This window comes from Macrosteles quadrilineatus, unplaced genomic scaffold (genome assembly GCF_028750875.1).
Source record: "Macrosteles quadrilineatus isolate MER2022 unplaced genomic scaffold, UCM_ALF_1.0 Scaffold_2__2_contigs__length_208266976, whole genome shotgun sequence".
Lineage (NCBI taxonomy): Eukaryota > Metazoa > Arthropoda > Insecta > Hemiptera > Cicadellidae > Macrosteles > Macrosteles quadrilineatus.
This window is the reverse complement of record NW_026542595.1, coordinates 42,978,586-43,003,570: the sequence shown is the minus strand read 5'-3', so window position 1 is coordinate 43,003,570 and position 24,985 is coordinate 42,978,586. Positions and strand designations below refer to the sequence as shown.

At 35.7% G+C, this 24,985-nt stretch overlaps 2 protein-coding genes across 3 annotated transcripts in view; one reads left to right on the top strand and one right to left on the bottom strand.

The window, feature by feature from the left end:
- LOC128987865 (clathrin interactor 1) overlaps window positions 1–11,510 on the bottom strand; it is a 36,715-nt gene extending 25,205 nt beyond the window's left edge. For both annotated transcript variants that reach the window (XM_054408926.1, XM_054408924.1), the window contains exons 1-6: window positions 11,309–11,510; window positions 6,327–6,406; window positions 4,125–4,246; window positions 3,142–3,284; window positions 2,395–2,525; window positions 2,070–2,160 (exon numbers count right to left, since the gene is read on the bottom strand). In XM_054408926.1, the coding sequence (XP_054264901.1) occupies window positions 2,070–2,160; window positions 2,395–2,525; window positions 3,142–3,284; window positions 4,125–4,246; window positions 6,327–6,406; window positions 11,309–11,340 (599 nt within the window). In that variant the 5' untranslated portion in view covers window positions 11,341–11,510. The remainder of the gene's footprint in view (window positions 1–2,069; window positions 2,161–2,394; window positions 2,526–3,141; window positions 3,285–4,124; window positions 4,247–6,326; window positions 6,407–11,308) is intronic.
- A 1,134-nt stretch (window positions 11,511–12,644) lies between these two features.
- On the top strand, window positions 12,645–23,855 carry LOC128987597 (BTB/POZ domain-containing protein KCTD9). Its single transcript, XM_054408528.1, has 7 exons — window positions 12,645–12,929; window positions 14,230–14,546; window positions 15,016–15,173; window positions 15,269–15,492; window positions 16,456–16,651; window positions 21,102–21,235; window positions 23,292–23,855. Exons 1-7 carry the CDS (start codon window positions 12,882–12,884, stop codon window positions 23,406–23,408), a joined length of 1,194 nt encoding a protein of 397 aa, XP_054264503.1. The 5' UTR covers window positions 12,645–12,881; the 3' UTR covers window positions 23,409–23,855.
- Window positions 23,856–24,985: the final 1,130 nt, after the last annotated feature.

Genomic DNA, 24,985 nt, shown 5'->3' with positions numbered 1-24,985 from the left:
TTGATGGGTTAAAAACCTTATGTTAACAAAATAGTGAAAATTATTTTTGCTGCAATCTTACTTTATTTGTTTATTTTCTTAAAAGTTGGATATTTTGAACGCTTGAAAATGCTTTATTACACTAGAGAACTATATACTCAATGGTATAGAACCGATTTAAAGGATAAAAATTCAATAGTTTGCTTAAAAATTCAAAAACATAGTCAGATTTACAAGAATTTCATTCAGTTTTCTCGTGCAAACCATACATTATTTGTTAATATCTTTCAAAGTAATCACTTTTGATTGTCTAAAACCTCATATAACAACAGGGTACTAGTTGGAGCAAGGTAATAAACCAAAAAGAAATCATAAAAATGTATAGTTTACTCAAAAAATGAGTTTTCTAAAGCATAGAGCTAAGGACCACCCACAGTGCCGCCAGGCCTCTGACCATAGTACTGTATACCATACAACCATTATTTGTTCCATTATGACGTATTGATTTTTTGGTCAGATATTGTAGATATTTGAATTATATACACCCTGCAGTTGATCCCATACCTATGCGTTGAGCCGTTCAAGAGTTATGACACTTTTAAATTTCAAAATTTGACATTTTTGTTTACTCTCAAAATTACATTTTTAATGGGTTTTTTTTCAAAATTTTTGACAATTTGTATGCTTTATCAAATGATCCAAGGTATATAATACCTACACTTGGTTTAATCTTATTACTTATCAAGTAATTGTGGAAAAATCACAACCTGGCAGACAGACAGATATCAGGTAAAAGTTCATTATCTGTTACCAGGCTTATGGGAAGAAGCCGATGGAACAGTATCTCTTCCGGGCTGTCTCTGTGGTGTGAATGGTTGCCAAATTTACACAGAGACAGCCAGGAGGGAGGAGATGTTCATCGAGTAATTATAAGTAAGATGTTCATCTGTAAGATATTTATATATATATTTATATCTGTAAGTATATTTATTAGCTTTGAAACAAAGTTTAATCAATTGGTATACATGCTATACAAAAGGAGTTATGCTGTAAAACGTAAACGTATGTTTTTTTTTAATCCCCCCTTAGCCCGAAAGAGAAAGGGGGGGAGGGGGTTCATACCATATTTTCTTTTTAGTTTTACACTAGGATACACTTAAATAAATATAAAAAAAATAGGCCATTTATAAAGAAAAAGTATTTTTGGGTACATTGCCCCCTTAAAATTTCAACTTCATATAGTTAACTCCTGGTAAAATAGTGTTTCTAATTCAATTAAATCAAGATCAAATCAAATTATCAATTTAGATCTTATATTTTGGGAATTATATTCTTTTGTTTAGTAGAGTACAGTAGACTCCCTCTTATCCGGACACCTTTTAACCGGACATCGGTTTAACCGGACTACACTCGGCGGAAATGACATCACTTTAACCGGACAATTTTGATCAGCAAATCGGTTTAACCAGACTAGATCGGCAGGAAGTGGGCGGTACTGAAACGACTGTTTTTGTGGGAAAGATTTGGGACCAGTGATCACGTGTCTAAATACAATGCTCTCCTAAATTCAAGTCAAATACTGTATACAGTACCTATGCATTTAAATGGTCCGTTTTAACAAGTTTTTGGGGACGTCGATTTAACTGGAAAACCTGTCATCCGGACTGGCCTCGGTCCCGAGGAGTCCGGATAGGAGGCATCCACTGTAGTTAAGGTTTGCAGTGGCAGGGATATTTTACATTATACTACATTTTGATATGTTATTATAAGAGCATATTTATCATTGGAATTAATTTGTTTTGAATGAAAATTACATTTTCTATGGGAGACCTAGACCACAGCTGTAGCAGCTTAGACAACCTCCTTAGTCTAACAAATTAAATACCACCGAGCAATGCTCAGTTCCCTATTTGTTTTCCAATTACCTTATTTGGTCGGGTTTAATAGCCAGTTTATCTGGAGACTAATTTATGATCAAGTACAAAAATAGTAAGTCCCAATCATGATTGTCAAAACTCAGATAGGCTAGTTAGTTCAACCAGATTGATTGCTAGGTTGACCCTTGTATTCAACATACAACTTAGGCCTACCTATTGGGGGAATCATCTCCTCTCCTGTCCTGATCCCATTCGTTGATTTCTTCCTTCCGCCATCGTGGTGTTTCATCCCACGTATTTCCTCCTACAATGAAAATACAGTGAATATGGAACATATGCTTGTGTAAACGGTTATTGTTAAGGTTTTATTAAACTGCACTAGTGTTAAGTTGATAGTTGTTCGCCGAATAAGTAATTTAAGAAGAAGAAGAACTGAATAAATAGGCCTAAAGAATAAAAGATTAAAGTTATAAATATAAAATTAAATTTGCATACAATGAAACAATCACTAAATAACAAAGCAAAGGCTTTAACTTACCTAGGCCATGCATTCCCATGGCATCACTTGACATGCCCACATATTTATCTTTGTTCTTTTTGGCTTTTTTTCTTTCTTCTCGCAACTTGTCATCGTCTTGAATGAAATCAATGAGCTCTTTTACTTTATGCCTAAACAGTGAACACAAATAATTTATTTCTCTACTAAAATTAAAATAATTGGTCTGGACAGTCATTGTTCACTGATATGATTATAAATATTCTTAGTATTGCTGCTGCTAATTAAACTCATAAGAGGAAAATTTCAACCAACATTTGAAACACATTAAAAAAATTATATTATGCTGATAATTTTTAAATCTCCCTCCACTTTACTGGAAAAAGATTTATTTCCATATAAATATATGGTTTGCTTGGACAAGAGAATCAGCTAAAGGAACAGCAATTTTTTTATAAGAATCTAACATAATTGAAAAATATGTCCATTGGAACTATTTACCAAAAAAGGGCACTGGGGCAAGTTTTACGTGATAATAGTTCTTTCTATAAGCGAAAGATACATAACAGCAAAAAAACACATTAATTCTTGAATTAGTCTGAATTTATGATCATTTTGCATAGGCTATCTTTGTTTATATTTAAAATAGAAAGTTTACCAAAACAATTTTGTTAATATTTTAGGAAAGCAAGGCATATTATAGAAGGCTATATTTTATATGTTTTAAGATTGTGCTTTTCTCTTATAGGTCATTATTTCCAAAAAGCATTATTAAACCATTGAACTCACCTGACATTTATTCCCTGATCCTTGCCGAACTCATCAACAAAGGTATAGTTCTCCATTCCTCGTAAATCATAGATGTGTTCACGAGCTGACGTCACCACTCGCTCAGAACCGTTGCGAACTAAATAGTTCAGGACAAGTAGTGCCTGAAAAAATATTTGCTTTGCTTTACTTGTAAAATCTCCTTCTGTTTGAATTTTTGTAATATTGTTAAGTCAATGATAAATCAAATTATAAAGAAAAAAGTTGAGTTGAATTTGTAGCCATAAAAAACTGGAGTTTGTCACACCTCCCCAACGCGATGTGGGTAGATTTAGGAACTTCTCTAGTCAGTATAAATATGCAACACCCGTTATCGGCGACAGTGGTGATCATCTGCCCCGATTACGGCAATATCCGTGATCTGCCACAGACAGGAACAAGTAGACAGTCGGACACTAGGTCAGATATCCCTAGGAGTCTGTTATTCCGAGGTCGGATATGAGGGGTTCTACTGTATGCAATTTATACTAAGCTCATTAGAATACAGGAATTTAAGCGCTATAATTTGTTAAAGAATACCTTAATACTTCTAACAGGTTCTAGCACAAGTTTACAGCATTCTGATTTAATTCAAGCAATTTCCTTCAGGTTTTTTAAAGGTTTGAGACAATTTATTCAAACAGCTCCCAAAACCTTCCAATATTGAATTGAATATGCCTACCTCAGTAAATGGACCCAAGTGTAGACCAACTTTTTAAGACTCAGATGTTTAAAAATACCCACTTCTAATACAAGGCGGCAATGCGGCGTTCATTACTGACTCATGCGGCGTTGGTGTGTGACATCCTAATAACAAACTTAAACATAAAGTGCACATACATTCCAATATAAATTTGTGCAACAGCTGTTTCAGAATGGCGAGCTGTGACTTTGCCACTTTGGTCTCGCCGCAGCCTTGTTTTAGAGGTGGCTATGGTTTTAATAACAACTATCTCGATTTATACCTTGTACGTTCTTCTCCAGTTCTTCCTATTATCTTGAAGCATTCTCTTCCATAACATTGTCATGACCTCTGGGAAATGTTCATAAGTCATGGTGGCTTGAGCTACTTCCTGCATCAAAACACCTAAAAAAAAAGAACAAAAACATAGGCTATACAAAAATGCTTAACTATAGGTATCTAGCTAAACCTAGGCAATAAGTTTTTCTAAGTAAGATAAACACGTTATCTTCACACCCCCTTTAAATGCAAATATTATAAATCTACATTAATTGCCACAACTCTTTTTTACACAATTGTAATTAAAGGAAATGTATTCTTTCAACTTATAAGTAAACTAGCAGAGTACCCGTCCTTCGTACGGGGTTGGAATAAGTATAAAATGCTTATTGTAGTTATACTCAAGCTTTGCGTTTGCAATAAAGGAGGACACAGTTTGATAAAATTTGTGTTTTTTTTTTTATTTACAGTAGGGCCTATTCTATAGTATTACACATCTACCATAGCCATAATGTTCTACCACTTCACCTAAACAATAGAGTAAAATAAATTATCAACAATTCGCAAAATATCACAAATTATTCATGAAATGAAAAACACAAACATAACTGTAAACAATCCTACTTTGACAGTTCTCATTGCGAATCACAGTTTTTTGTTGCTGCTTAGTTAAAATTAGCTGTTTTCATAAATGCAAAAAAAATATAGTGCTGCACCCTGTTGGTAAATCTTATAACTTTTTAATGCTTTTCCATATCATAGAACCAACTTTTTTAGTTGAAACAGCTGACTAAATTCTTTAATTCCCTTTAAATATGAATACTCATAAGGTTAACATGGGGAATTACAGAGCCACTGGGGCGGAGCCCGAAAGGATTTTTGAGATAAGAATATGCCTATATGTTAATCGGGAATGTAAGCTATCATCATGCCAAATTTCAGCCCAATCCGTCCAGTGGTTTATGCGTGATTGAACTTCAAACAAACAAACACACAAACTTTCACATTTATAATATTAGTAAGATAACATCACTTTAAAAATGACTACACTTAAGTATGCTGCTACTAAAATTTAAGATGTAGTTTTAGTTTTAAAACATAAGCCAATTAGCCAACTGGAAATTAGTGTTAGACAAGTGTCAAAAACAAGCAAACTACAGCAGTTAACTTAAAATACCCCTTGCCGCAGCAAACCTGTAGACTAAGCGAATTTCCATTTACCTGGCTAGATTTCCACTCAAACACAAAGGAACGACCTAGATCTTAACAATCATCCTAATAATCTTACAAAAATGGTTATGAGTTGTAACCTTATAACCTCATGTTTTAACATTTATTTCCCATTTAAACAACCTTAACTTTAAAGAGTACTAGGTTTACTGATACAGGGAAGGTAACCATTAGGCATATAACAACGCTTCAATTTACTAAATCATTTCTTTTTTAAGCTCTTGTTTTTAAGGTAAAAATTGGGAAGACCAATTTTTACCCCATAAAACCCCCATAAACCGCTGTTTTCATAGTCCGATCATGCTGGTTCTCAAACTTATTACATACAATCTGACTGTGGTTAAACATTTAACTGAAGGATCAGCTGTTAGATTACAATTCATATTTAAGCCGTTATAAAGAAAATTGGTCAGCAACACTAGATCTTTGAAAGTTAACTCTAGAAATAATTGAAACACAAAGGAGGGAGGCGAAGCCCATAAAAAAATTACAATCATGAAAATTGGTTAAGTAGGACAGCTGAAAAAAGCATGTTAAAGAGAACCCCCTCATTGTGTTAATTATAACCGACGTCCCCAAAAAATTGTTAAAACGGACCGTTTAAATGCATACTGTATAAGCCAATAATTATTATTAGGGTACGTAATAGACACGTGATTAATGGTCTCAAATCTTTTCTACGAGAACAGTCGTTTCAGTACTACCCACTTCCTGCCGGTCTAGTCCGGTTAAACTGATAAGCTGATAAAAATTGTCCGGTTAAAGAGGTGTCATTTCCACCGAGTGTAGTCCGGTTAAACCGATGTCTGGATAAGAGGGAGTCTACTGTAAATATAGGTGCATATTTTTCAAACGAACAGTTTTCAAACGTCTTGCCATGTCTGAAGTAATAGATTTGTGTGGGAAGATAAGTAAGAAACCAATCATTTAATTCATGGATGTTTTAACAACGTTAAAATGTTACATGGTCTCATACCTGTGGGACCCCAGGGGTCATCGTTAGTTGCTTCCCTGACTTTAGCCTCTATGTCAGTGTAGTTCATAACCACGTTGGTACTGAAAACACAAGAAAATATATTATTGTCAAATAAAACAACAGGTTCTCAAAACATAAACATTAAATTTATGGAATATGTATTAGCTTTGACTATTCAATGGTATTAGGTACTGTAGTGATTGTCAGAATGATAATCATAGTATTAGCGGTTCGTCCAAAAAACCTCAATTATGTCAATTATCAATCATTGAGATGGAGACGCACCCTAGGTGCGTAATTTAACCCAAGTGAAGGATGAGTGTACAATGGTGTGAGATGATCTTTGTAGCTTTGTTACTGACTAAGATAGCCTAAGCTATTTCATTAGCCAGGATCATTTATTTTAAGCCCAATGATCAAGAACAGATGAGTCTAATTTTGAACCATTAAAAAGCTACTAACTTTTCTCAGGATCGAACCAGCGACCTTTTGTTTGTTATGAGAGCACTACAACCACTCGGCTAACCAGTCTACATTTTAGAAATCATTTTCCAAGATATGAGAAAGATAATTATGAGAATGACTTAGAAGCCGGATGAAACATTATGCAAGCTGACAATTAAATACAGTGTCTGCCGTAGATGTGGAAAAAGGAAAAAGACATACTGTAATGCCCTTGTTGCAAACAACCTGCCAATTTGGCAAGTTTTTACTAGGCCTATTTCAATTCCAAATTTTTTGTAACAGTTTCATACATGGAAATTTACCCTTCGAGCCCAGAGGCTAATTAGGAAATGAAAAATTGGTTTTCATTAAATATTAAAAAGCCTATGCGTAATTAATAACGAACTTGCCAAATTGCCATGGATATGTAGAGTCAATATACCTTCTAACATAGGCCTACCTTTGATAAAAATGTCATAATGGAAGAATTTTAACTTAAGTTATTATGCCTTTAGACATGAAAACCATTTTTAAAGGGACCTTTTACAATTTGAATGTTTCTGGCTCTAGATATTTAAAAAAAAATTACAGCGACCTTACCGTGTAAAAATAGTAAAGGCTACCAGGGGTACCACCATAGTGAAAGGAGAAAATTCATGGTTTTCATTGGTAGTTAAAAAAAAATCATGGTTCCTATAATTTAGTAGGTAGTAATGGCACTCCTATAATTTCAACGCAAATTTAAGTTTTTCTGGTTTTTTTGTGTGTAAGAGGCTAGTTTCTTTGTGTGTTGAATTGAACAACTTTTCATACATAAAATGTTTCTACTTTGTATGATTTATAAATACTAGTGGCCTATAGGGGCCATAGCCCCTAATTTAGACCACAATAAAAAAACCATATATAAAATGACAAATATTCGAAATGTTTTTTAAAATTATCAATTTTATGTTACTTAAAATTACAGTGCTTTTTCGTTTTATATCTTGGGGTTCCTTCCGTTGGAGTCGTAGGCCTACATTAGTTGCTTCTGATGTGTCAATGAAATACAATTGTAAAATAATGATTAAATCAATAACACAACATATTAAGAAATGGAAACGTGCACACGGTTTGGCCTGAGCCCGGAGAACGACGAATCAGAGCTGAAATCATACAGCCAAACATTGCACATCTTTTCTAGTTTAAAATCGAAGATTTGTTTTGTAATCTTACGAATTCTGTTATAGTTTCCATTTTGAGACCCACATGTAAATGTCAAAATTATTAGGTATTAATTATTATGAAGGCAACTCCCCATTTCGCGGTAGTAAGTCAGAAATATATCTTTAAATTTGTCCCTGAATTTTAAGACAGTAAGGCCCATTTCCCGGAATCTTTTTTTGTGTAGCGGAAAGCGACGCAAAAGCCATTGCACAGTTGTATTGCCTTATGTTTTTTATGAAGTTCGAATCATGTAAAAACAGTTCTTTTAGTTCGTCATTTACTTGTGGTTGTGGCATGTCCATTGTGGCAACATGCGTTGAAATGTTCATTTGTGGCCTCCTCTGCGAAGTGAAATGCGCCACTATGTAGATTGTGGGAAACAACACTCAACTCATTTTCCAGCGTTCTTCTAAAGACAGGTTGTAAAACAGCTTCTGGATTTCTTTCACAGTTAGGCCCTACATGACGTTCTCTTTTGCATTTCTTAAGTCTGTTGAATTCCTGGACACTCTTCCACGCCTTGCATCCACGTCTTGCAGGTCTTCCCCTACCCTGTCTAGTTACTTCACTCATTATAAAAACGGAAAACAAAAAGATTAAACACAATTCATTTTGAAACATTATTTACCAACATTGACTTTCGGAATAAATGTAAACATCGCAAATAAATAAGTAACAGCTGATAGAATGCAGACGTTTTTCAGTCCCCATGCATTTCTTATGGTGGATATTTTATGTTATATCTCGTTTTCTGGCAACTTTATGGGAATTCTGCTATTTTTCCCGAGTCCCTGGGGTCAAGACCTTCAATTTAAGACCTCTCCCACTTTTCTACGACTTACCAGACGACCACAATTTTCTGGTAAAAGTTTAGTCTTACAGAATTATATATGTAGATAATTTAAAAAAAAGTTAAAAACACAACAGGCTATTCCAAATGAAATATTGGAGAAGAATTAAAATAACTCAGACCTTTCTACACGAATAAAACAAAAATCCCGCTCACGCGGCCAAGGAGATCCTGTTTCATCCTGTATTATTTCGGTTAATATTAAAAAATGTAACCCTACTAAAATTAGATTGATTTATTAATTTGATTTTTCAAACCATATACAGTCCTTGAGGAGACTCTTAAGCTGACATCAGGATCTGACCTTGAATGAACTAAGCAATAGATTCTGATCGTTCTCTTCACGTTTGTTATGTTCTTACTGTTAGTTTTTTATATGTGAAATATTTTTGTATGAAAAATTTAATGGTAGGCCTATTGATTAAATCATTAATCATGATTAAAAAAAAAAATCATGATCCAATGGAGAATTCATGCATAATCCATGCTTTTTTTCATGGTCACAAGAATGTGTGCAATTCAAGCTGTTCAAGGTTATCGTGGGTGGTGGCAACCCTGACTACTATATTTTAGAGGAAATTTGTATATGTCTACATTTTTTTGCACACTGAATCTGAAAATGCAACAATGTTTTTGTCAGAAAGATTCCTAAGTTATCATACAATGAAAAAACAAATAATAAATTTGAGTCTCATAGAGTAATTTGGGTAGTGGTGGTTTGGGTCCAAATTCTATCGGCGATTAAGACTTGAAGGGGAGTAAGGTTTGTGGAGTGGTAACTGCTGTTTGTTGTTTAAACATTCAATGCAAAACAAGAAAACCACACACGACGACATGAAACCGTAAGCTTGATATCAATTTACAACGATTCTACTTGTAAAACCAAACGGACGTTAAGGCTGTTTTTAAAATACGGTAACACAACTAGCCTACCACAATACATAAACTATTAATTGTATCAACATTAATTATCAATAAAATGTTTATTCTAAATGTTCTAAATGTTTTATTACAAATGAATAAAAATCAATAGGCCTACTGTACTGTAAATTGTTTCTATAACCTGGTTCACTAAACTAATGAATTTTATTACTGTGCTATTGCACACAAATAGTAGATCCAGATTATTAACCTCTGAATTAGCAACTAATTAATTATTTAGTAAGTGTAAGTATTGTTGCGGATTTTAGTATTAGTAATGGCAGATATTTGCAACGAGTGTAACCTAAATTTTTATGAGTCTGTAGTTTTTGATAACAGTGAAATTAAAAGTTTTTTAATGAACCACGGTGTTATAGGTAAATAACATAAAAAATTGTCCAAAGTGTAACTACTATAAAATTAAACGATCAGTGGTCATTTAGATGTTGGAATAAAGATTCATTCAACAAAAAACTTCAAAAGGTGTGACTGGGCTTTGTATCTTCCAGAGTTGACTCTTTTTTCGGAAATACAAAACTTCAAATTATCACGCTTCGCCAACTATTTATTCATTTTCTTTTTTACCCACCCCACATTCCTCCAAACAAACCTCAGATTCCAGCAAAACAATTAGTAGATTGGGTTTCCTTCATCTAAGAAGTGTATATTGACCATTGTGTATTGAAATCGAAAAGACTAGGCGGGCCAGGTGAAGTAGTTGAAATAGATGAGAAAAAGTTAGGGAAAAGGAAATATAAACGAGGCAGGCGAGTGAAGGGGACTTCTGGGTCTTGGGAGGGAGTGCAAAGAGACTCGAGAGATTAATATTTTTTTATTCCTGTGCGTAACCCCTCTAGGCCTACTCTCATAAGACTGATCCGCCGCTTCGGATTTGTGACAGTATTAAGTGTTTTGAAGTGAGGTTAGATTAGGAAGGTAAAGGTTAGGTTATAATGAACAGACGCATTAATTTATGCTACTTCCAGACTGTTTTTGCACAATTAAATAGTGGGTGAAACACAATGAAATAACAATATAAACAATGTGCAAGCATCTAACCTAGCCTCACATTAAAACACTTAAAAATACAGTCACGAATCCGCATCAAGTCCGACCTATCTTCCTCACATGCCTTTTCTGACTTAAAATGTGATTTAAAAATTAATATTAAGGTTGGGTTAGCACTGTGGCACGTTTTCACTTTTAGGCACAATGGGATTATATACGATCCAGGATTATGCACTATGGCACGTTCATAACAAACGTTGAGTGAGGGTTGGAATGAGGCGATCATTAGGCCTACTAGGCTTAAGTAGGCCTAAGGCTGTAAAATTAAATAGGCTAAATAACTTAGTCGATGTAAACTAGGCTGTTTTTTATCTTACAATAGGCTAAACCAACAAGCCCACATGTAAATGCCAATATTACAAAATTCTAAGCAATACTTCGCCCACATGACAATAAAGGTGAGTGAAGTATACTTCTCTTCGTTAGCCTATTGCAGAATAAACCAACAAAAACAAGTGAAGTCCCAAGTTTCTACTAACATCAACATACTTACACTTTGTCTGCGATTTCTCGGACTTTCCACATCGTAACCAATTCGAACTATCAATCTACTGAAGTAAAGTGTGGTAAATATACCAACTCGCACTGAAAAAAGATATATTTTCCTATGAATTTTTATCTACGAGTGGTTGACACCAAATCGCCAAGACGCCAAGTAGTGGTAGCCATTTGTAGAGTTGCAGTTGGTGCTGTCAGCAATCACCAAGCAGAAAAGAAAACGAAAGAGCAAATTGACAAGAGCAAAGGAAGAAAAACAACAACCGTCTGAAGCAAAGAGATAAATAGTTAATAATACCATTGATTATAGAACTCTCAAAGGGGTTGTACAAGATATACATCCATATACACGTTGAGTTTTAAAGTTTATCTTCAGGATTTTCAACTAAGTTATGAGGATGTTATCTAATATATCCTAGTCTATGATGAAATTAGTTATTTTGTGTTGAAGCGTTGAAGGCCACAAACACTCATTCATTTTCATGCAGTCCAAAGTCCAATGACATTCTTGTTGTGATCGAATTCTGCTGATCCTCTTTGCTAACCAAGTTGGACCAACTAGTAAAAATGGGAGGGAGGCTAAATTTTTATTTCAGGATTAGTGTTGCCTGCAGTATTAATTTGAGGCTTCTGATTGGCTGAGGCCGCTGAGGGAACATCATTACCGCAACGATACGGTTTGATGCCACCGGCCTCGGTGGTGAAGTGGATAGAGTCTAGAGTGCTGGGCTGGTAATCCGAAAGCCCCGGGTTCGAATCCCACCCGTAGCACAATTTTTTGTATTGGATTTCTTCATTATCAACAAGTTTGGTTGGTTTGGTTAGGTTATGACGGTTTAATTTTATAATTAAAACATTATAATATTGAATTTGACCCATTTATAGTTTTATTTTAAGAACAGAAATATTTGTTTCGATTAAGCCATCATTCGATTTTTTATTATCAGCAAGTCTGGTTTGTTTGGTTAGGTTATGATAGTTTAATTTTATAATTAAAAAATTATAAAATAGGATTTGAGGCATTTATAATTTTATTTTATGAACACAACTATTTTTTCGATTAATAAACCTTTAGATTTTTTCATTGTCAGGACGTTTGGTTGATTTGGTTAGGTTATGACGGTTTAATTTCATAATAAAAAAATATAAAATTGAATTTGAGGCATTTATAATTTTTATTCTATGAACAAAACTAATTTTTCAAGTAGTAAACCTTCATTATAGTCAATCAGAAGCCTCTTAATGGCACTGTTGGCAAAATTTATCCTGAAAAACAAATTGTGCGGGAGGCAGGGAATAGTGATACCTTATTGGTTGGTGGTGATGGTGTGGTCAGAGTTACTCAAAGTGTCAGTGTCAATAATACTGTCGTCAATATAATAATAGTGGAGTGTCACTTCACTTCAGGATCAGATTATTTGTAAAACTTCTGCTTTCAATTTGAGGCCTAATTAATTTAAGAAATATAATTATTGCTCTACTTATTACTCATAGTTAGTTTAGGATTAAATGTTCCACCATTTTGATCACTAAATATCTTACAGAAATATTAATTGTAATAGTGAAATATGAAAAGAATAATTGCATTCAAAAATGGTACAGACGTTGATGGAAAGGTAAGTAATTCGGACGTTAGAGATATACAATTATTATGATGTTTGGCCAACGTCTAAGTAAAAATGTTTGTTTAATACATGACTCAAGAATACCTCATCTAATCTAATTGCATGCTTAGCCTAAATTTGAGTAGGTCTAGGCCAAGCCTGCATAATATTAGGCTACATAGGCTAGGGTGCAGTTTCTTAACAACTGGGCTACGCTACTTATCAATTCGATTTAGGCTGGCCGCACACTGATCAGACAAAACGTCTTTCGACAAAAGTTTTGTCAGAAGACGTCTTGTCGGAAAACAAATATGTCGCATTGGTGTGTGTTGGTCTCAGACAAAAGACAAAAACTGGAGGGGAAAACTAGCCTAAATTCAGTCACCTGTAGACCAGAGGGTGTGTGTTGGTCTCAGACAAAAGACAAAAACTGGAGGGGAAAACTAAATTCAGTCACCTGTAGACCAGAGTTGTGAAAAGCCAGAGATTGTGTGGTGTTAATAAAATGTATGAGAAAGTGGGCGTAGCAATTATGTTGTGGAACTTTAAATACAACTTGCAGAACTAAACCATTGGGGGGTTCTTTGCAGAGTTACGAGCTGATGCTGTCAAATTTTATAATTATTGTAGAAGGAACATTGATACGTTTGATTACGTGCTAAATTTATTGTCCACTTCAAATATTACTCACTTCAGACGTCATTGTTACTCCACTAGGAACTAAAGGACAAGTCCTAGGCCTATGCAACTGTGTGAGAGCGTGTGCGTGTTAGCTACTGTATCCGCCCTCCGTGCATGTGCATAACTGTTTGTCTCACCGCATTTTGGCATCAGACAAAATATTGGAGGCGATCACAAAAACACCCAAAAACGTCTTCAGATAAAACAACGCGTCTAAAGCCTCTGTCTCATAAGTGTGTGATGCCTCCATTTAACTGCATGGTAGGCCACTCGCTTCCGACGTCTTTTCACAAAACGTTTTGTCAAAAGACGTTTTGTCTGACCAGTGTGTGGCCGGCCTGAACGTTTATTAGATTTTTAGCTATATCAATTATAAAATGAAACTGTTAATTAACTTATTTGTACATAATCTATAAGTTAACTAAGTTTAACACAGTTAGTATTTCAAGGGACTATTTGATCAATTTGAAAATTTTTTGAGGTATTGAATCTCAGGTAGCAGGTGTTTGTGGAAATTATTTATAGGCCTACTATTATGTAAACAAATCTTGTTATTATTCTCATTTATAAAAATTGGCTATATATTAGGCTATCAACATTAAATTATTCTTCAATGTTTCTTTGTTTTTAGCTAATCCTTGTAACACATTCACTTGAGGAACTACTTACTGCTTGTGGAAACAAGTTCTCCATAAATGCCAAACGATTATTCACCCCTCAAGGTGGGGAAATAGATGATATAAAATTAATTCGCGATGATGACATCTTGTATGTTTCTGCTGGAGAAGGTTTTATTCCTCTTGGACCCGCTGTCAGTTCTAAACCTTCGTCAGCCATTGTACCAAGCAAGTTTCATTCTGATTGGCTTACCCTGAATGTCGGAGGTAAATACTTCACTACATCAAGGAGCACATTACTTACTAAGGAGCCCAGCAGCATGCTCGCCAGGTAAATAGACTAACAACATTACTGTCAACACAACAACATTATCACTGTTTCCAAGTGCTATTAAATATGTTTTATAGCCACAGCACTTAATTTAATAACTTATTTTGATGTTTAATTTTTTTGTTTGACTTTGAGCTTATTATTCAGAAAAATGAAAGCATAACAAATCTTTCATAGGTATGAGTTTTCCAAATCTATGGAAGACGGGTACAGTCGTTCATAAGCAATTGTATGTACAGTATTAGGATAAACTAGCAATTCTGATATAGTCTTTAGTATTATTGATGGATGTCAGGTGCTGATAAACTTAAACATCTATATTTAGTGTAATCATCCTTTAGAGAGAGAGAGAAGCTCCTGGATCAGGTTGCCACTTCAGCAATACATGGAGTAAGTAACAAAACCTATTTAAAAATATCAAGATATACTATCAACAAGTATTGAAGTTATTCATTTTGGTTTGTTAAAGGATGTTTGCTGAAGGTGATTCAGGTTATCTGATGACACCAAGTAATGTAGACACCAACGGTGCTTACCTGATAGATCGCAGTCCTACGTACTTTGAACCAATCCTTAACTACCTGCGGAATGGACAACTTATCATCGACTCCACTGTAAATCCCGAAGGTTAGCATCATTCACATTTCTTTCTTTTCCTTCTGTTTCAATTAAACACACTTATTAATCTTTGCAAGTTACTATATATCTGATGTGTTGTGTAGGAGTGCTAGAAGAGGCCAGGTTCTTTGGCATAGAGTCTCTCGTTCCTCAACTGGAGGCAATGATCCAGAGTGCTGCCAGGTCCAGGGATAATGTGCCTCTCACTCGACGAGACGTGGTCAATGCTCTCATATTGACACCTCTCAATGCTGAGCTGCGATTCCAAGGTGTCAATCTGGCTGGCTCAGACCTCTCTCGTCTAGACCTCCGCTACATCAACTTCAAGGTAGGCCTTCTTTTATGAAAATGTGTCAGTTCATCCTGATCCTACTAAAATGCTTGACTGAACTTACTTGAGGTTTCAGGGATGGTTTATCTTAATTGAGCACAAGACGCCTAACATTTAAAACTAGTGCACCTGTTGCTCGAATTCAAGCAATTGCAAAGTATTACAGGCGTTCAAAACTAATAACAGTCGTAATTTCCGATGAATTAAGAGTCAACTCAAAGATTATGTTATCAATCACTCCACTCCAGTTATTGAAACTGGAAACGAACTCACTCTGAAAACGAAAGCTCTTGTGTGTATCATGTGTTTACTATGAACAGCTGTAATTAACACAAATAATTTGTCTGTTTAAGTAAACAAAATCTTTTCTTCATAAGAAATACATTGGGATTTTGATGGCCTGTGGGGCAAAGCCCGAGGACTTTTATTAGCCTACAGGAATTGGTGAACGGGGGTGTCTACACAAAAAATACTTAATTTTGACACATCGTTTGTAAAAATCCGTTCATTATTCATTATATAAGGATTTGTATCACATTGGGCAAACATTAATTAGTCCAAAAAATATGCCCTTCATCGCTGATTTCTGACTGCAAAGGTTTTCAGATACTTTTGCAGTCAGAAATCATATTATGTTACAGAAAACTAAAGTTAACTTATTTGTCTTTTGTGACAATTCCTATCAAATCGGAAACAAGCCGAACCTAAATGTACTATGGACCTAAATATCTGTTGATTCTGATCCCTAAAAATTAAAATTGTGTTTTGAGTAAAAGCAGGCCTATAATATTTTCAGGAATAGGGGTGAAATAAATAATCATACAGATAAAAATGTATTAAATCATCTGAATGCAAAGAAAATAAATTGTCATGGGATTGCGGCACAAGTAGGGACTTGTCCATTCCTATTGTAAGTACACATAATAATAAATCTGTGACAATGTTGTTTGTTTGGAACAGTATGCATGTTTGCATGGGTGTCGCATGGTGGGAGCCAACCTGAGTTGGTGCACAATGGAGCGTGCAGACCTCAGTCATGCCCAGCTGGAAGGTGCACAGCTGCTCGGAGTCAAGATGCTTTGCGCAAACCTTGAGGGTGCAAATCTGCGCGGCTGCAACTTTGAGGATCCTGCTGGCACACGGGCGAACATGGAAGGTAAAAAGTTGTTAGTTAATATGGAGGTTGTCAATAAATTAAGTCAGAGCTGCTACCTGCTATGAAATCCTTGAATAGTTTGAATCGTGCATGAATAAGATATTGGAATGCAAGAATAAATAATTAAGTATTCTCTTCATTGGGTCATGAATTATCTAAATCATAAATTATTATTCAACCAATATCATAAAATGAGAACAAACACAAAGAGAATACTTTCTGAAACTGAAAATTATCATGAACAAGTTCCATCATCGGAAACAGTTGCGTAGTTCGTTCTAAGTCATTCAAGGTCAAATGCTAATGTCAAGAACCGAATGCGATTCGAAAAATCCTCAGTAGGCCTACCCATACGCATTAGCCTACTTTATACCCAGGATTATAACAGAAACACTTGACACCTGATAAAAAAAGTTCTTCGCCTACCCATACGCATTAGCCTACTTTATACCCAGGATTATAACAGAAACACTTGACACCTGATAAAAAAAGTTCTTTTTTCCGGATATAAACCAATCATATCCACATTATGTACATTATGTAATAATTAGTGATGGTCGGATCCGGATATAGGACTCAGGGTGTCTAGTAGTAGGGAAAATGGGGAAAGTCGGAAATTAGTATTGAATTTCAAAATGGACTTGAAAAGTCGGGATTTAGTCTTAAATTTGATTTCAAAGTCGGGAATTTTCATTACTTTGCCGCGATCGTCATCTGGTGTTCACGTAACCGCGAAAGCCAACGATGATGATGTCTACACGGCCTCGGGAAATGTTCACGATTTTGCCGCGATAGTGGACGACGACGATGACGTTTCCAAAACCGCGGGAGACGACGATGACCTTTCCGTGACCGCTGGGGACGACGATAACGTTACCGTGACCGTGGGAGACGACGATAACGTTTCTGTGACAGTGGGAGACGACGATGACGTTTCCGTGGCCGTGGGAGATGACGTTGATGTTAACACGGGCGAGGGAAATGTTCTCATGATTTTACCACGATCGCAGAGGACGACGATGACATTTCCGTGACCGCGGGAAACGACGATGACGTTTCTGTGACCGCGGGAAACGACGATGACGTTTCCGTGGCCGTGGAAGACGATGATGACGTTTCCGTGGCCGTGGAAGATGACAATGACGTTTCCGTGACCGTGGGAGTCAATGATGATGTCTACACGGCTGCAAGAAATGTTCATTATTTTGTCGCTATCGCGGATGACAGTGATGACGTTTCTGTGACCGTGGGAGACGACGATGACGTTTCACTGACCGTGGGTGACGACGATGATGTTTACACGGCTGAGGGAAATGTTCTGATGATTTTGCCGCGATCGCGGAGGACGACCATGACGTTTCCGTGAACGCGGGAGATGATGATGACGTTTCCGTGATTGCGGGAGACGACAATGATGTCTACAAGGCCGCGGGAAGTGTTCATAATTTTGCCGTGATCGCGGACGACGACGTAATGTTTCCGTGACCGCGGGAGATGACGGTGATGTCTAAATAGCCGCGGGAAATGTTCATGATTTTGCCGCGATCCTGGACGCGACGATGACGTTTCCGTGACCGCAGGAGATGACGATGACGTTTCCGTGACCGCAAAGATAACGATGACGTTTTCGTGTCTGCGGGAGACGACGATGTTGTCTACATGGCCATGGGAAATCTTCATGATTTTGCCGTGATTGCGGACGTCAACGATAACGTTTCTGTGACCGCGGGAGATGACGGTGATGTCTAAACAGCCGCGGGAAATGTTCATGATTTTGCCGTGATCGCGGACGACGACGATCACGTTTCTGTAACCGCTGCAGTCAATGATGATGTCTAAACGTACGGTATGCGGAAGATTTCATGATAAAACAAAACAAATTTGCTAGTTAGAATTTTTTATTGCTGCATTATTTCTTTACTTGAAAACGCCACATTATGGGTTGGTGTAGTATTATTTAGAAAATTTGGTTAAGCTATAACAATTGGTATCGGTATCAAGAATCGAGAATCGATACATTTTGGTATCAACACCCACTAATTGTTGAAAAAACTAGTCTTATTGAAAAATCTGGAATTAGTCTTGAGAAGTCTGGAATTAGTCTTGAATTTTATAATGGAAATAAACTAGACACCCTGAGGACTACCGGATCCGCCGGATCCGAGCTAGAACGGGCACCCGGTTGGATCCAAAAAATTCCGGATCTTGGGCTTGATCCAGTTTTGATGGATCCGATTTTCCCGATTTTTTTTACTATGAAAAAGCTGTCTGTATCCATGTACAAGACCGATTTTTGTACTAACACAAAGCTGTCTGTATCCATGTTCTAGACTATCTGTAACTGTGTACAAGAAGACTATCTGTGTCTGTGTACAAGAAGACTAATGTCAATGTCACAGTACTGTATATTACGACGGCAATAATCTCTATGGTTAGTCAATGTCACAGTACTGTATATTACGACGTCATTAATCTCTATGGTTAGTCAATGTCACAGTACTGTATATTACGACGTCAATAACCTCTATGGTTAGGCAATGTCACAGTATATGCCTCATAATTCTATTCTTAAAAAAAAATGTATTCTCGGATCCAAATCTTTTCTTAAGATTCGGTAGATTCGAGATCCGGATTCGACACATCCCTACCTTCGATCTTGAGTATGCTATATCGTGGTTTTTGCGTGCAGCATCCAATTTATTTATGCCTGGATCACCCCTTGCGTATTTCTTCCTTAAATTCGTTCCAGGTCCAATGTACTGATAGCCGGGTATGTGAAATTCTACAGGTAAAATACCCTGTGTCTGTGTACAAGAAGATTTTCTGTGTACATACAGGGTGAATAAAAAGTTAAGACTCCCCCATCTAATATGTTAGAACACAGTATAGTCTTCTTGTACACAGACACAGGTTATTTTACCTGTAGAACTTCACATACCCGGCTATCAGTACTGTGGACCTGGAACGAATTTAAGGAAGAGATAAACAAGAGGTGATCCAGACATAAATAAATTGGATTGCTGCATGCACAAACCACGATATAGCATACTCAAGATCGAACTATAGTAAAATATAACTGTGTAAAATATACACAGATACCCTTTTGGTGGTCGTGCAAACTTAGCACATAGTTTCATTTTAAGATTTTGAAAAGTTTCAGTGTCCCCAAAAAATAAGGGATTATGGGCTCAACTGGAGATTACTCTTTATCCTACTATAATATTATAAATGAGAAAGTTTGGATGTATGGATGTATGTTTGTGACAAGTAAAAACGAAAAATACTGGTCGGATTGGGCTGAAATTTGGCATGATGATAGCTCACATTCCCGATTAACATATAGGCATATTAAACATAGCCAAAATAAGTCACTTCAAAATCATTCTAAAAATAACACAAGACTTAAAAATTGTTACTTGATACTTAGCTAGTAATACTATTGTTTTTGATATTTTTCAAAGTTGAACAATATAATAACTGATACCTCCATGTTTCCTATGTCGAAGAGTTATTTTTAATAAGTTAGGCCTTATTAATATTTTTTTATATACTGATGTTTTATTAACACGTTCGCTACCGAGCATATATGCATATATGCGGTCAGTCTATTTCATGAAATCCAGTTAAAAAGATTACATTTTTGTTTCAATAGACCAGGCGACGCACGTAAGCGTCGTTGTAAATTTGGTTGTTTCAAGCTTTTACACAAACAAACAAACTCCACTAAACACTAGCCAAAACTGCAAAGGTTATAACGTTTACATCTGTTCTGTGATGTCGCGGAATACACAATGTAAACAACAATGTTGCCAACTGTTGTGTGACGTAACCAATTGTCATATCCACAGACCAAGCGACGCACATTTGCGGCAGATATCCCTCTAGACCGATACGATAAAATCAGGGCTTTAAAATAAACCGTTGCTAAGAAATATGCTGATTAATAACATTGAACACCGACGCAACTGTGCGCCGTTAGTCTATTTCAATGTGACCAGCTGACGCAAATATGCGTCGATGGTCTATTGTGAGAATCGTGTCAACGCACAATTGCGTCGCTGGTCTATGAGACGTAAATTCCATATAATTGTGGTAGCAAACGTGTTAATGTTTTTTAATAAAAGATTTTAAATACGGTACATTTTTTGTCAAGTTTTTAAAACTTGTAAATATTTCTGAACTTAAAAAGTAGATATTAATTCTATTATAACTTTTCATTAAATCTTGTCTCGAAAAAAAAATCCAGTCCCCCCGGAATTAAAAATATCTCGTCTCGTCTCGTCTTGAAGTGAAAAATCTAGTCTTGTCCATCACTAATATCAACCTGATTTATACTACTTCCATGCCAATACCATTCAAGTATTAGGCAAACACAGAAAGTGATGTTTGGGAAACGAACATGATATAATGCCAAATTATTCTATTTGTAGTTAATTGTTTGTTTGTCCAGGTGTGAATCTAAAGGGAGCCAACCTGGAAGGCAGTAACATGGCTGGGGTGAACCTCAGGGTTGCAACTCTGAAAAACGCTAATCTTCAGAACTGTGACTTGCGGGCAGCTGTGTTGGCAGGGGCTGACTTGGAGGTGAGTTATCCACAAATATTCTATAGGATGAGTTGGTTCTTTATGAATTCTGTGTTGTGTACATTGAGAACCTTTCTCAAGAATTTGAATGTTAACAGTTCAGAAGATTAACTGAAACATGGTAGGCCTATATAACATAGTAAATATGAGTAGGGCTTAATTCAACCAGTGAGCTCAAAGGATCAATATTAAATAAGGGTCTGCGGTGCACCGAAAAAGTTAGTATGTACGCTTCTAGCGTAATTACCGTCATCGGTTGGGTACAGCATTTTACGCGTACAAACTCCGGTACAGCCTATAATAAATAATAATAATAATAATTACTTCCAGTTTACTATTGTAGTTGGTTCCAAGCACGTAAAAGGCTTATCAGATGTTTGTTTATTGTCTTCTTAATTTATTACTAGGGTAGTGATGAAATAAAAAACCCATTAACAGTCCCAAATCCATTAAGATTTTATCATGACAAATGTTTTTAGTTTGAGTTTTGGATACATCTGTTGTAGGATATATCCATTACTCCCTAGGATATAACCCCAAAAGAGTGGTTTTTGAAATTATTTCTGTGTGTGTGGATGTGTACAGTGCTACAGACTACACCTGTTGTCCGATTTTGATGAAATTGGGTACCGTGTAGGAAATAATCCATGGTATCTCCAGGCAGTTTTTTATATTTTTAAGTCCCATTAAATGATGGAAAAAGCATATTTTCTCAAAAATGGCCAAAACAATTTTGATTAAAGTTTAGTATGTTGTCCTTTAATTCTTAACAAAAAGGTTCAACCCCCATTGCTGTAAAAACTATGTTTCAAAAGATTTTGCAAATTTTGTGATTTTCCCCATAAAAGTTGTTGTTGTGGTAGATAAAGGTTGTTGACAAGTCAAATAGGAGAATGAAGTATGTACCAGATCAGATAGCTAACACCGTTATTTTATAATATAATATAAATACCTCGTCACAGCTCTGAAGTTACTATCGATAGTCCCACTATAGTTCAGTCGCTTAGAAAGTAGTTCTTAGAAAGCGACCTGCGCGCCAATGCTAACCTTGATTTGATTTGATTTGATTTGATTTGAACCAATGCTAGAGGAGGACGCTTTCTAAGCGGCCGAACTATTGTGTGATCAGCTTTAGTTGCACTTCTCTCTTTGAGGCCATCACAGTTGTATCATAAAGACATTTAGTGAATCCTAAATGCCTGACTGGTTATCAGCCTGCAGGCATGCACAATGGAGCTGGTCAGATTTGAATTGGACACATTTTCTCTAGTCAGTGTCAGACTGGCGATAGCAATATTTTCTCTTCTTGATCATAGGGAAAAAATATTTTCACCACACTATGATGTTTTTAGCTGTTTTACATATGTTAATTGGTGGCTGAAAGTTACATTTTGCTGACCATGCCAGCTGTCATCATCATTTGGGGACCAAGCAGGTTTTTACATCCCTAGGGCCGCAAAATCAGCTGCCCGCTTACTTTCTTTGAACATAAATGCATATTAAATACACAATCAGTATCCATAGCATTGCAATAGAATTGTTTTATTGTCACCGTTGCTGTGTATTATTTTTTATTATTAATTTTTTATTATTATTTTTGCTGATTCCTCAAATTATTTCTTCACATACCTTATAGTTGTAGGTAGTTGTGTTGACTATCAGTGTGAATTATTATTGTGGGAAAAGGGTATAGTGTGGTGAAAAATAGCGTTCGTACCATGGACCAAAATGGTTTTGCAGCTCTCGATCGTAAAAACTATCTCGAGCCAGCAAAACCTCATTTTCGGCCCTAGGTACGAAATATCTTGTTTCCTAATAGGTAAATGTGACATGGTTAATGATTAAGTAGGCCTTTTTATTTTCAAATAGCTCAGTAGTTAAATCACATTCAAGTAGCTGTTTAATCATAAGTTGATTTCCAGTAGTCCAGTTTGAGTACCTGCACACCTCTCATAACAAATAGAAATTTATAGATTGTATGTTACATTGGTTGCTCTTATATTTTGGTAAAAACTATTGGAGGATGATTTGATGAACCATGTAATTTATTTTTCAGAATTGCGATTTGTCAGGTAGCGATCTGCATGAGGCAAACTTACGAGGTGCAAATTTAAAAGATGCTGCTTTTGAGCTGATGCTTACGCCACTACACATGTCACAAACCGTCCGCTGAAACTAAAACTACAAAAGGTCTAAATTAGTTAGTATTATTCTTTGTAGATAACTAGTTGGCAAGTTAGGGTTAGGGAAGTTATGCAATAGACTCCAATTGTTCAATTATCTTTGTCTTAACAAACCCTAACCTCTTGCTGGTCCAAGTTATCTCTTACGTGCAGTACCTTTCATTGTTAGTTTGTAAATATACCATTTTATTTAGTGGTTGTTAACTGCTTGAAAGAATGTAAAAGCAGTTCTGAGTTCTGGGATGGTGTCATTGCCTTTGGATTTGTGTGTTCACTAGTTTTGTAGTTTGTATTCTATGTTTTGTAATGGTCGGTCTTAAAAGCTTTAATATTACGCAATCCAAACAAAATAAATTAGCTTTTACTATGTATCTGTGCCAGCAACTTGTGATGATTTTGTGGCATTTATAAAACAATAAATGTAATTTTCATTTGTATACACATACCTACTTCTTTGTCTCTGGATATTTATTTCCAGTTGTGTAGTTTTATGAAAACTGTAAACTAAGCCACAATATTGACATTTTAGGGGCTTTATTGGTTGGTTTAGTTTAAAGTTTAATTTAAATTTATGGTTAAGCCATATTAAGTCTTTGTAATTGAACTCATATTATTAACATTAAACATTCAAAATTAAATTATGTTTTTCACTTAGCAATTTCAATCATAGTAAGTTGTAATTGGTTGTTAAAGTAGAGCTGATAAAATTTTATTACAAGTTAAAATCAGGACACACAAGTGTAATAATAGTGGTATAATTAGTATATTAACAATAAAACAGACAAGTTTTATTGCATTACTAGCTTGTACCCGCGGCTTCGCCTGCGATGGTATAAACATAAATATCATACAGCATAAGAAATAAACAGAGTATTTCATATTGATGTTATTTGGTCCAGGATCACTTCTTGAATATTAAAATGGTATAATATTACCTGTTTCCGTCTGTGATCCTATATTTGTTGTATAGAGCAACCGGTTTCAAGGCTATAACCTCATCTTCAGGCTCTTGTCGTCACTCTTGCGAGATCGTCGAGTTTCATAAACACACAAAAACACTAACATTGAAATAAATAAACACGAGACATTGACAGACGAAGACGATTAACATAAATTCGGGAACTAGTTCCACACACGACGCGGCACGGGCAAACGTTTTGTCATGACTACGTGTGGAACTAGTTCCCGAATTTATGTTAATCGTCTTCGTCTGTCAATGTCTCGTGTTTATTTATTTCAATGTTAGTGTTTTTGTGTGTTTATGAAACTCGACGATCTCGCAAGAGTGACGACAAGAGCCTGAAGATGAGGTTATAGCCTTGAAACCGGTTGCTCTATACAACAAATATAGGATCACAGACGGAAACAGGTAATATTATACCATTTTAAGAGTATTTCAATCATTGCAATAATTATCCGTAATGGCGTCGCCAACGATCACAAATATAAGATATAACCATGATTCTTTCGTGCAGCACAGTTTAAAAAATCATGTTACGATTAAAAATTCTACAGCGATTAAATTAAAATTAAAAAATAAATAAAACCCATTGCCATTTCATTGAAG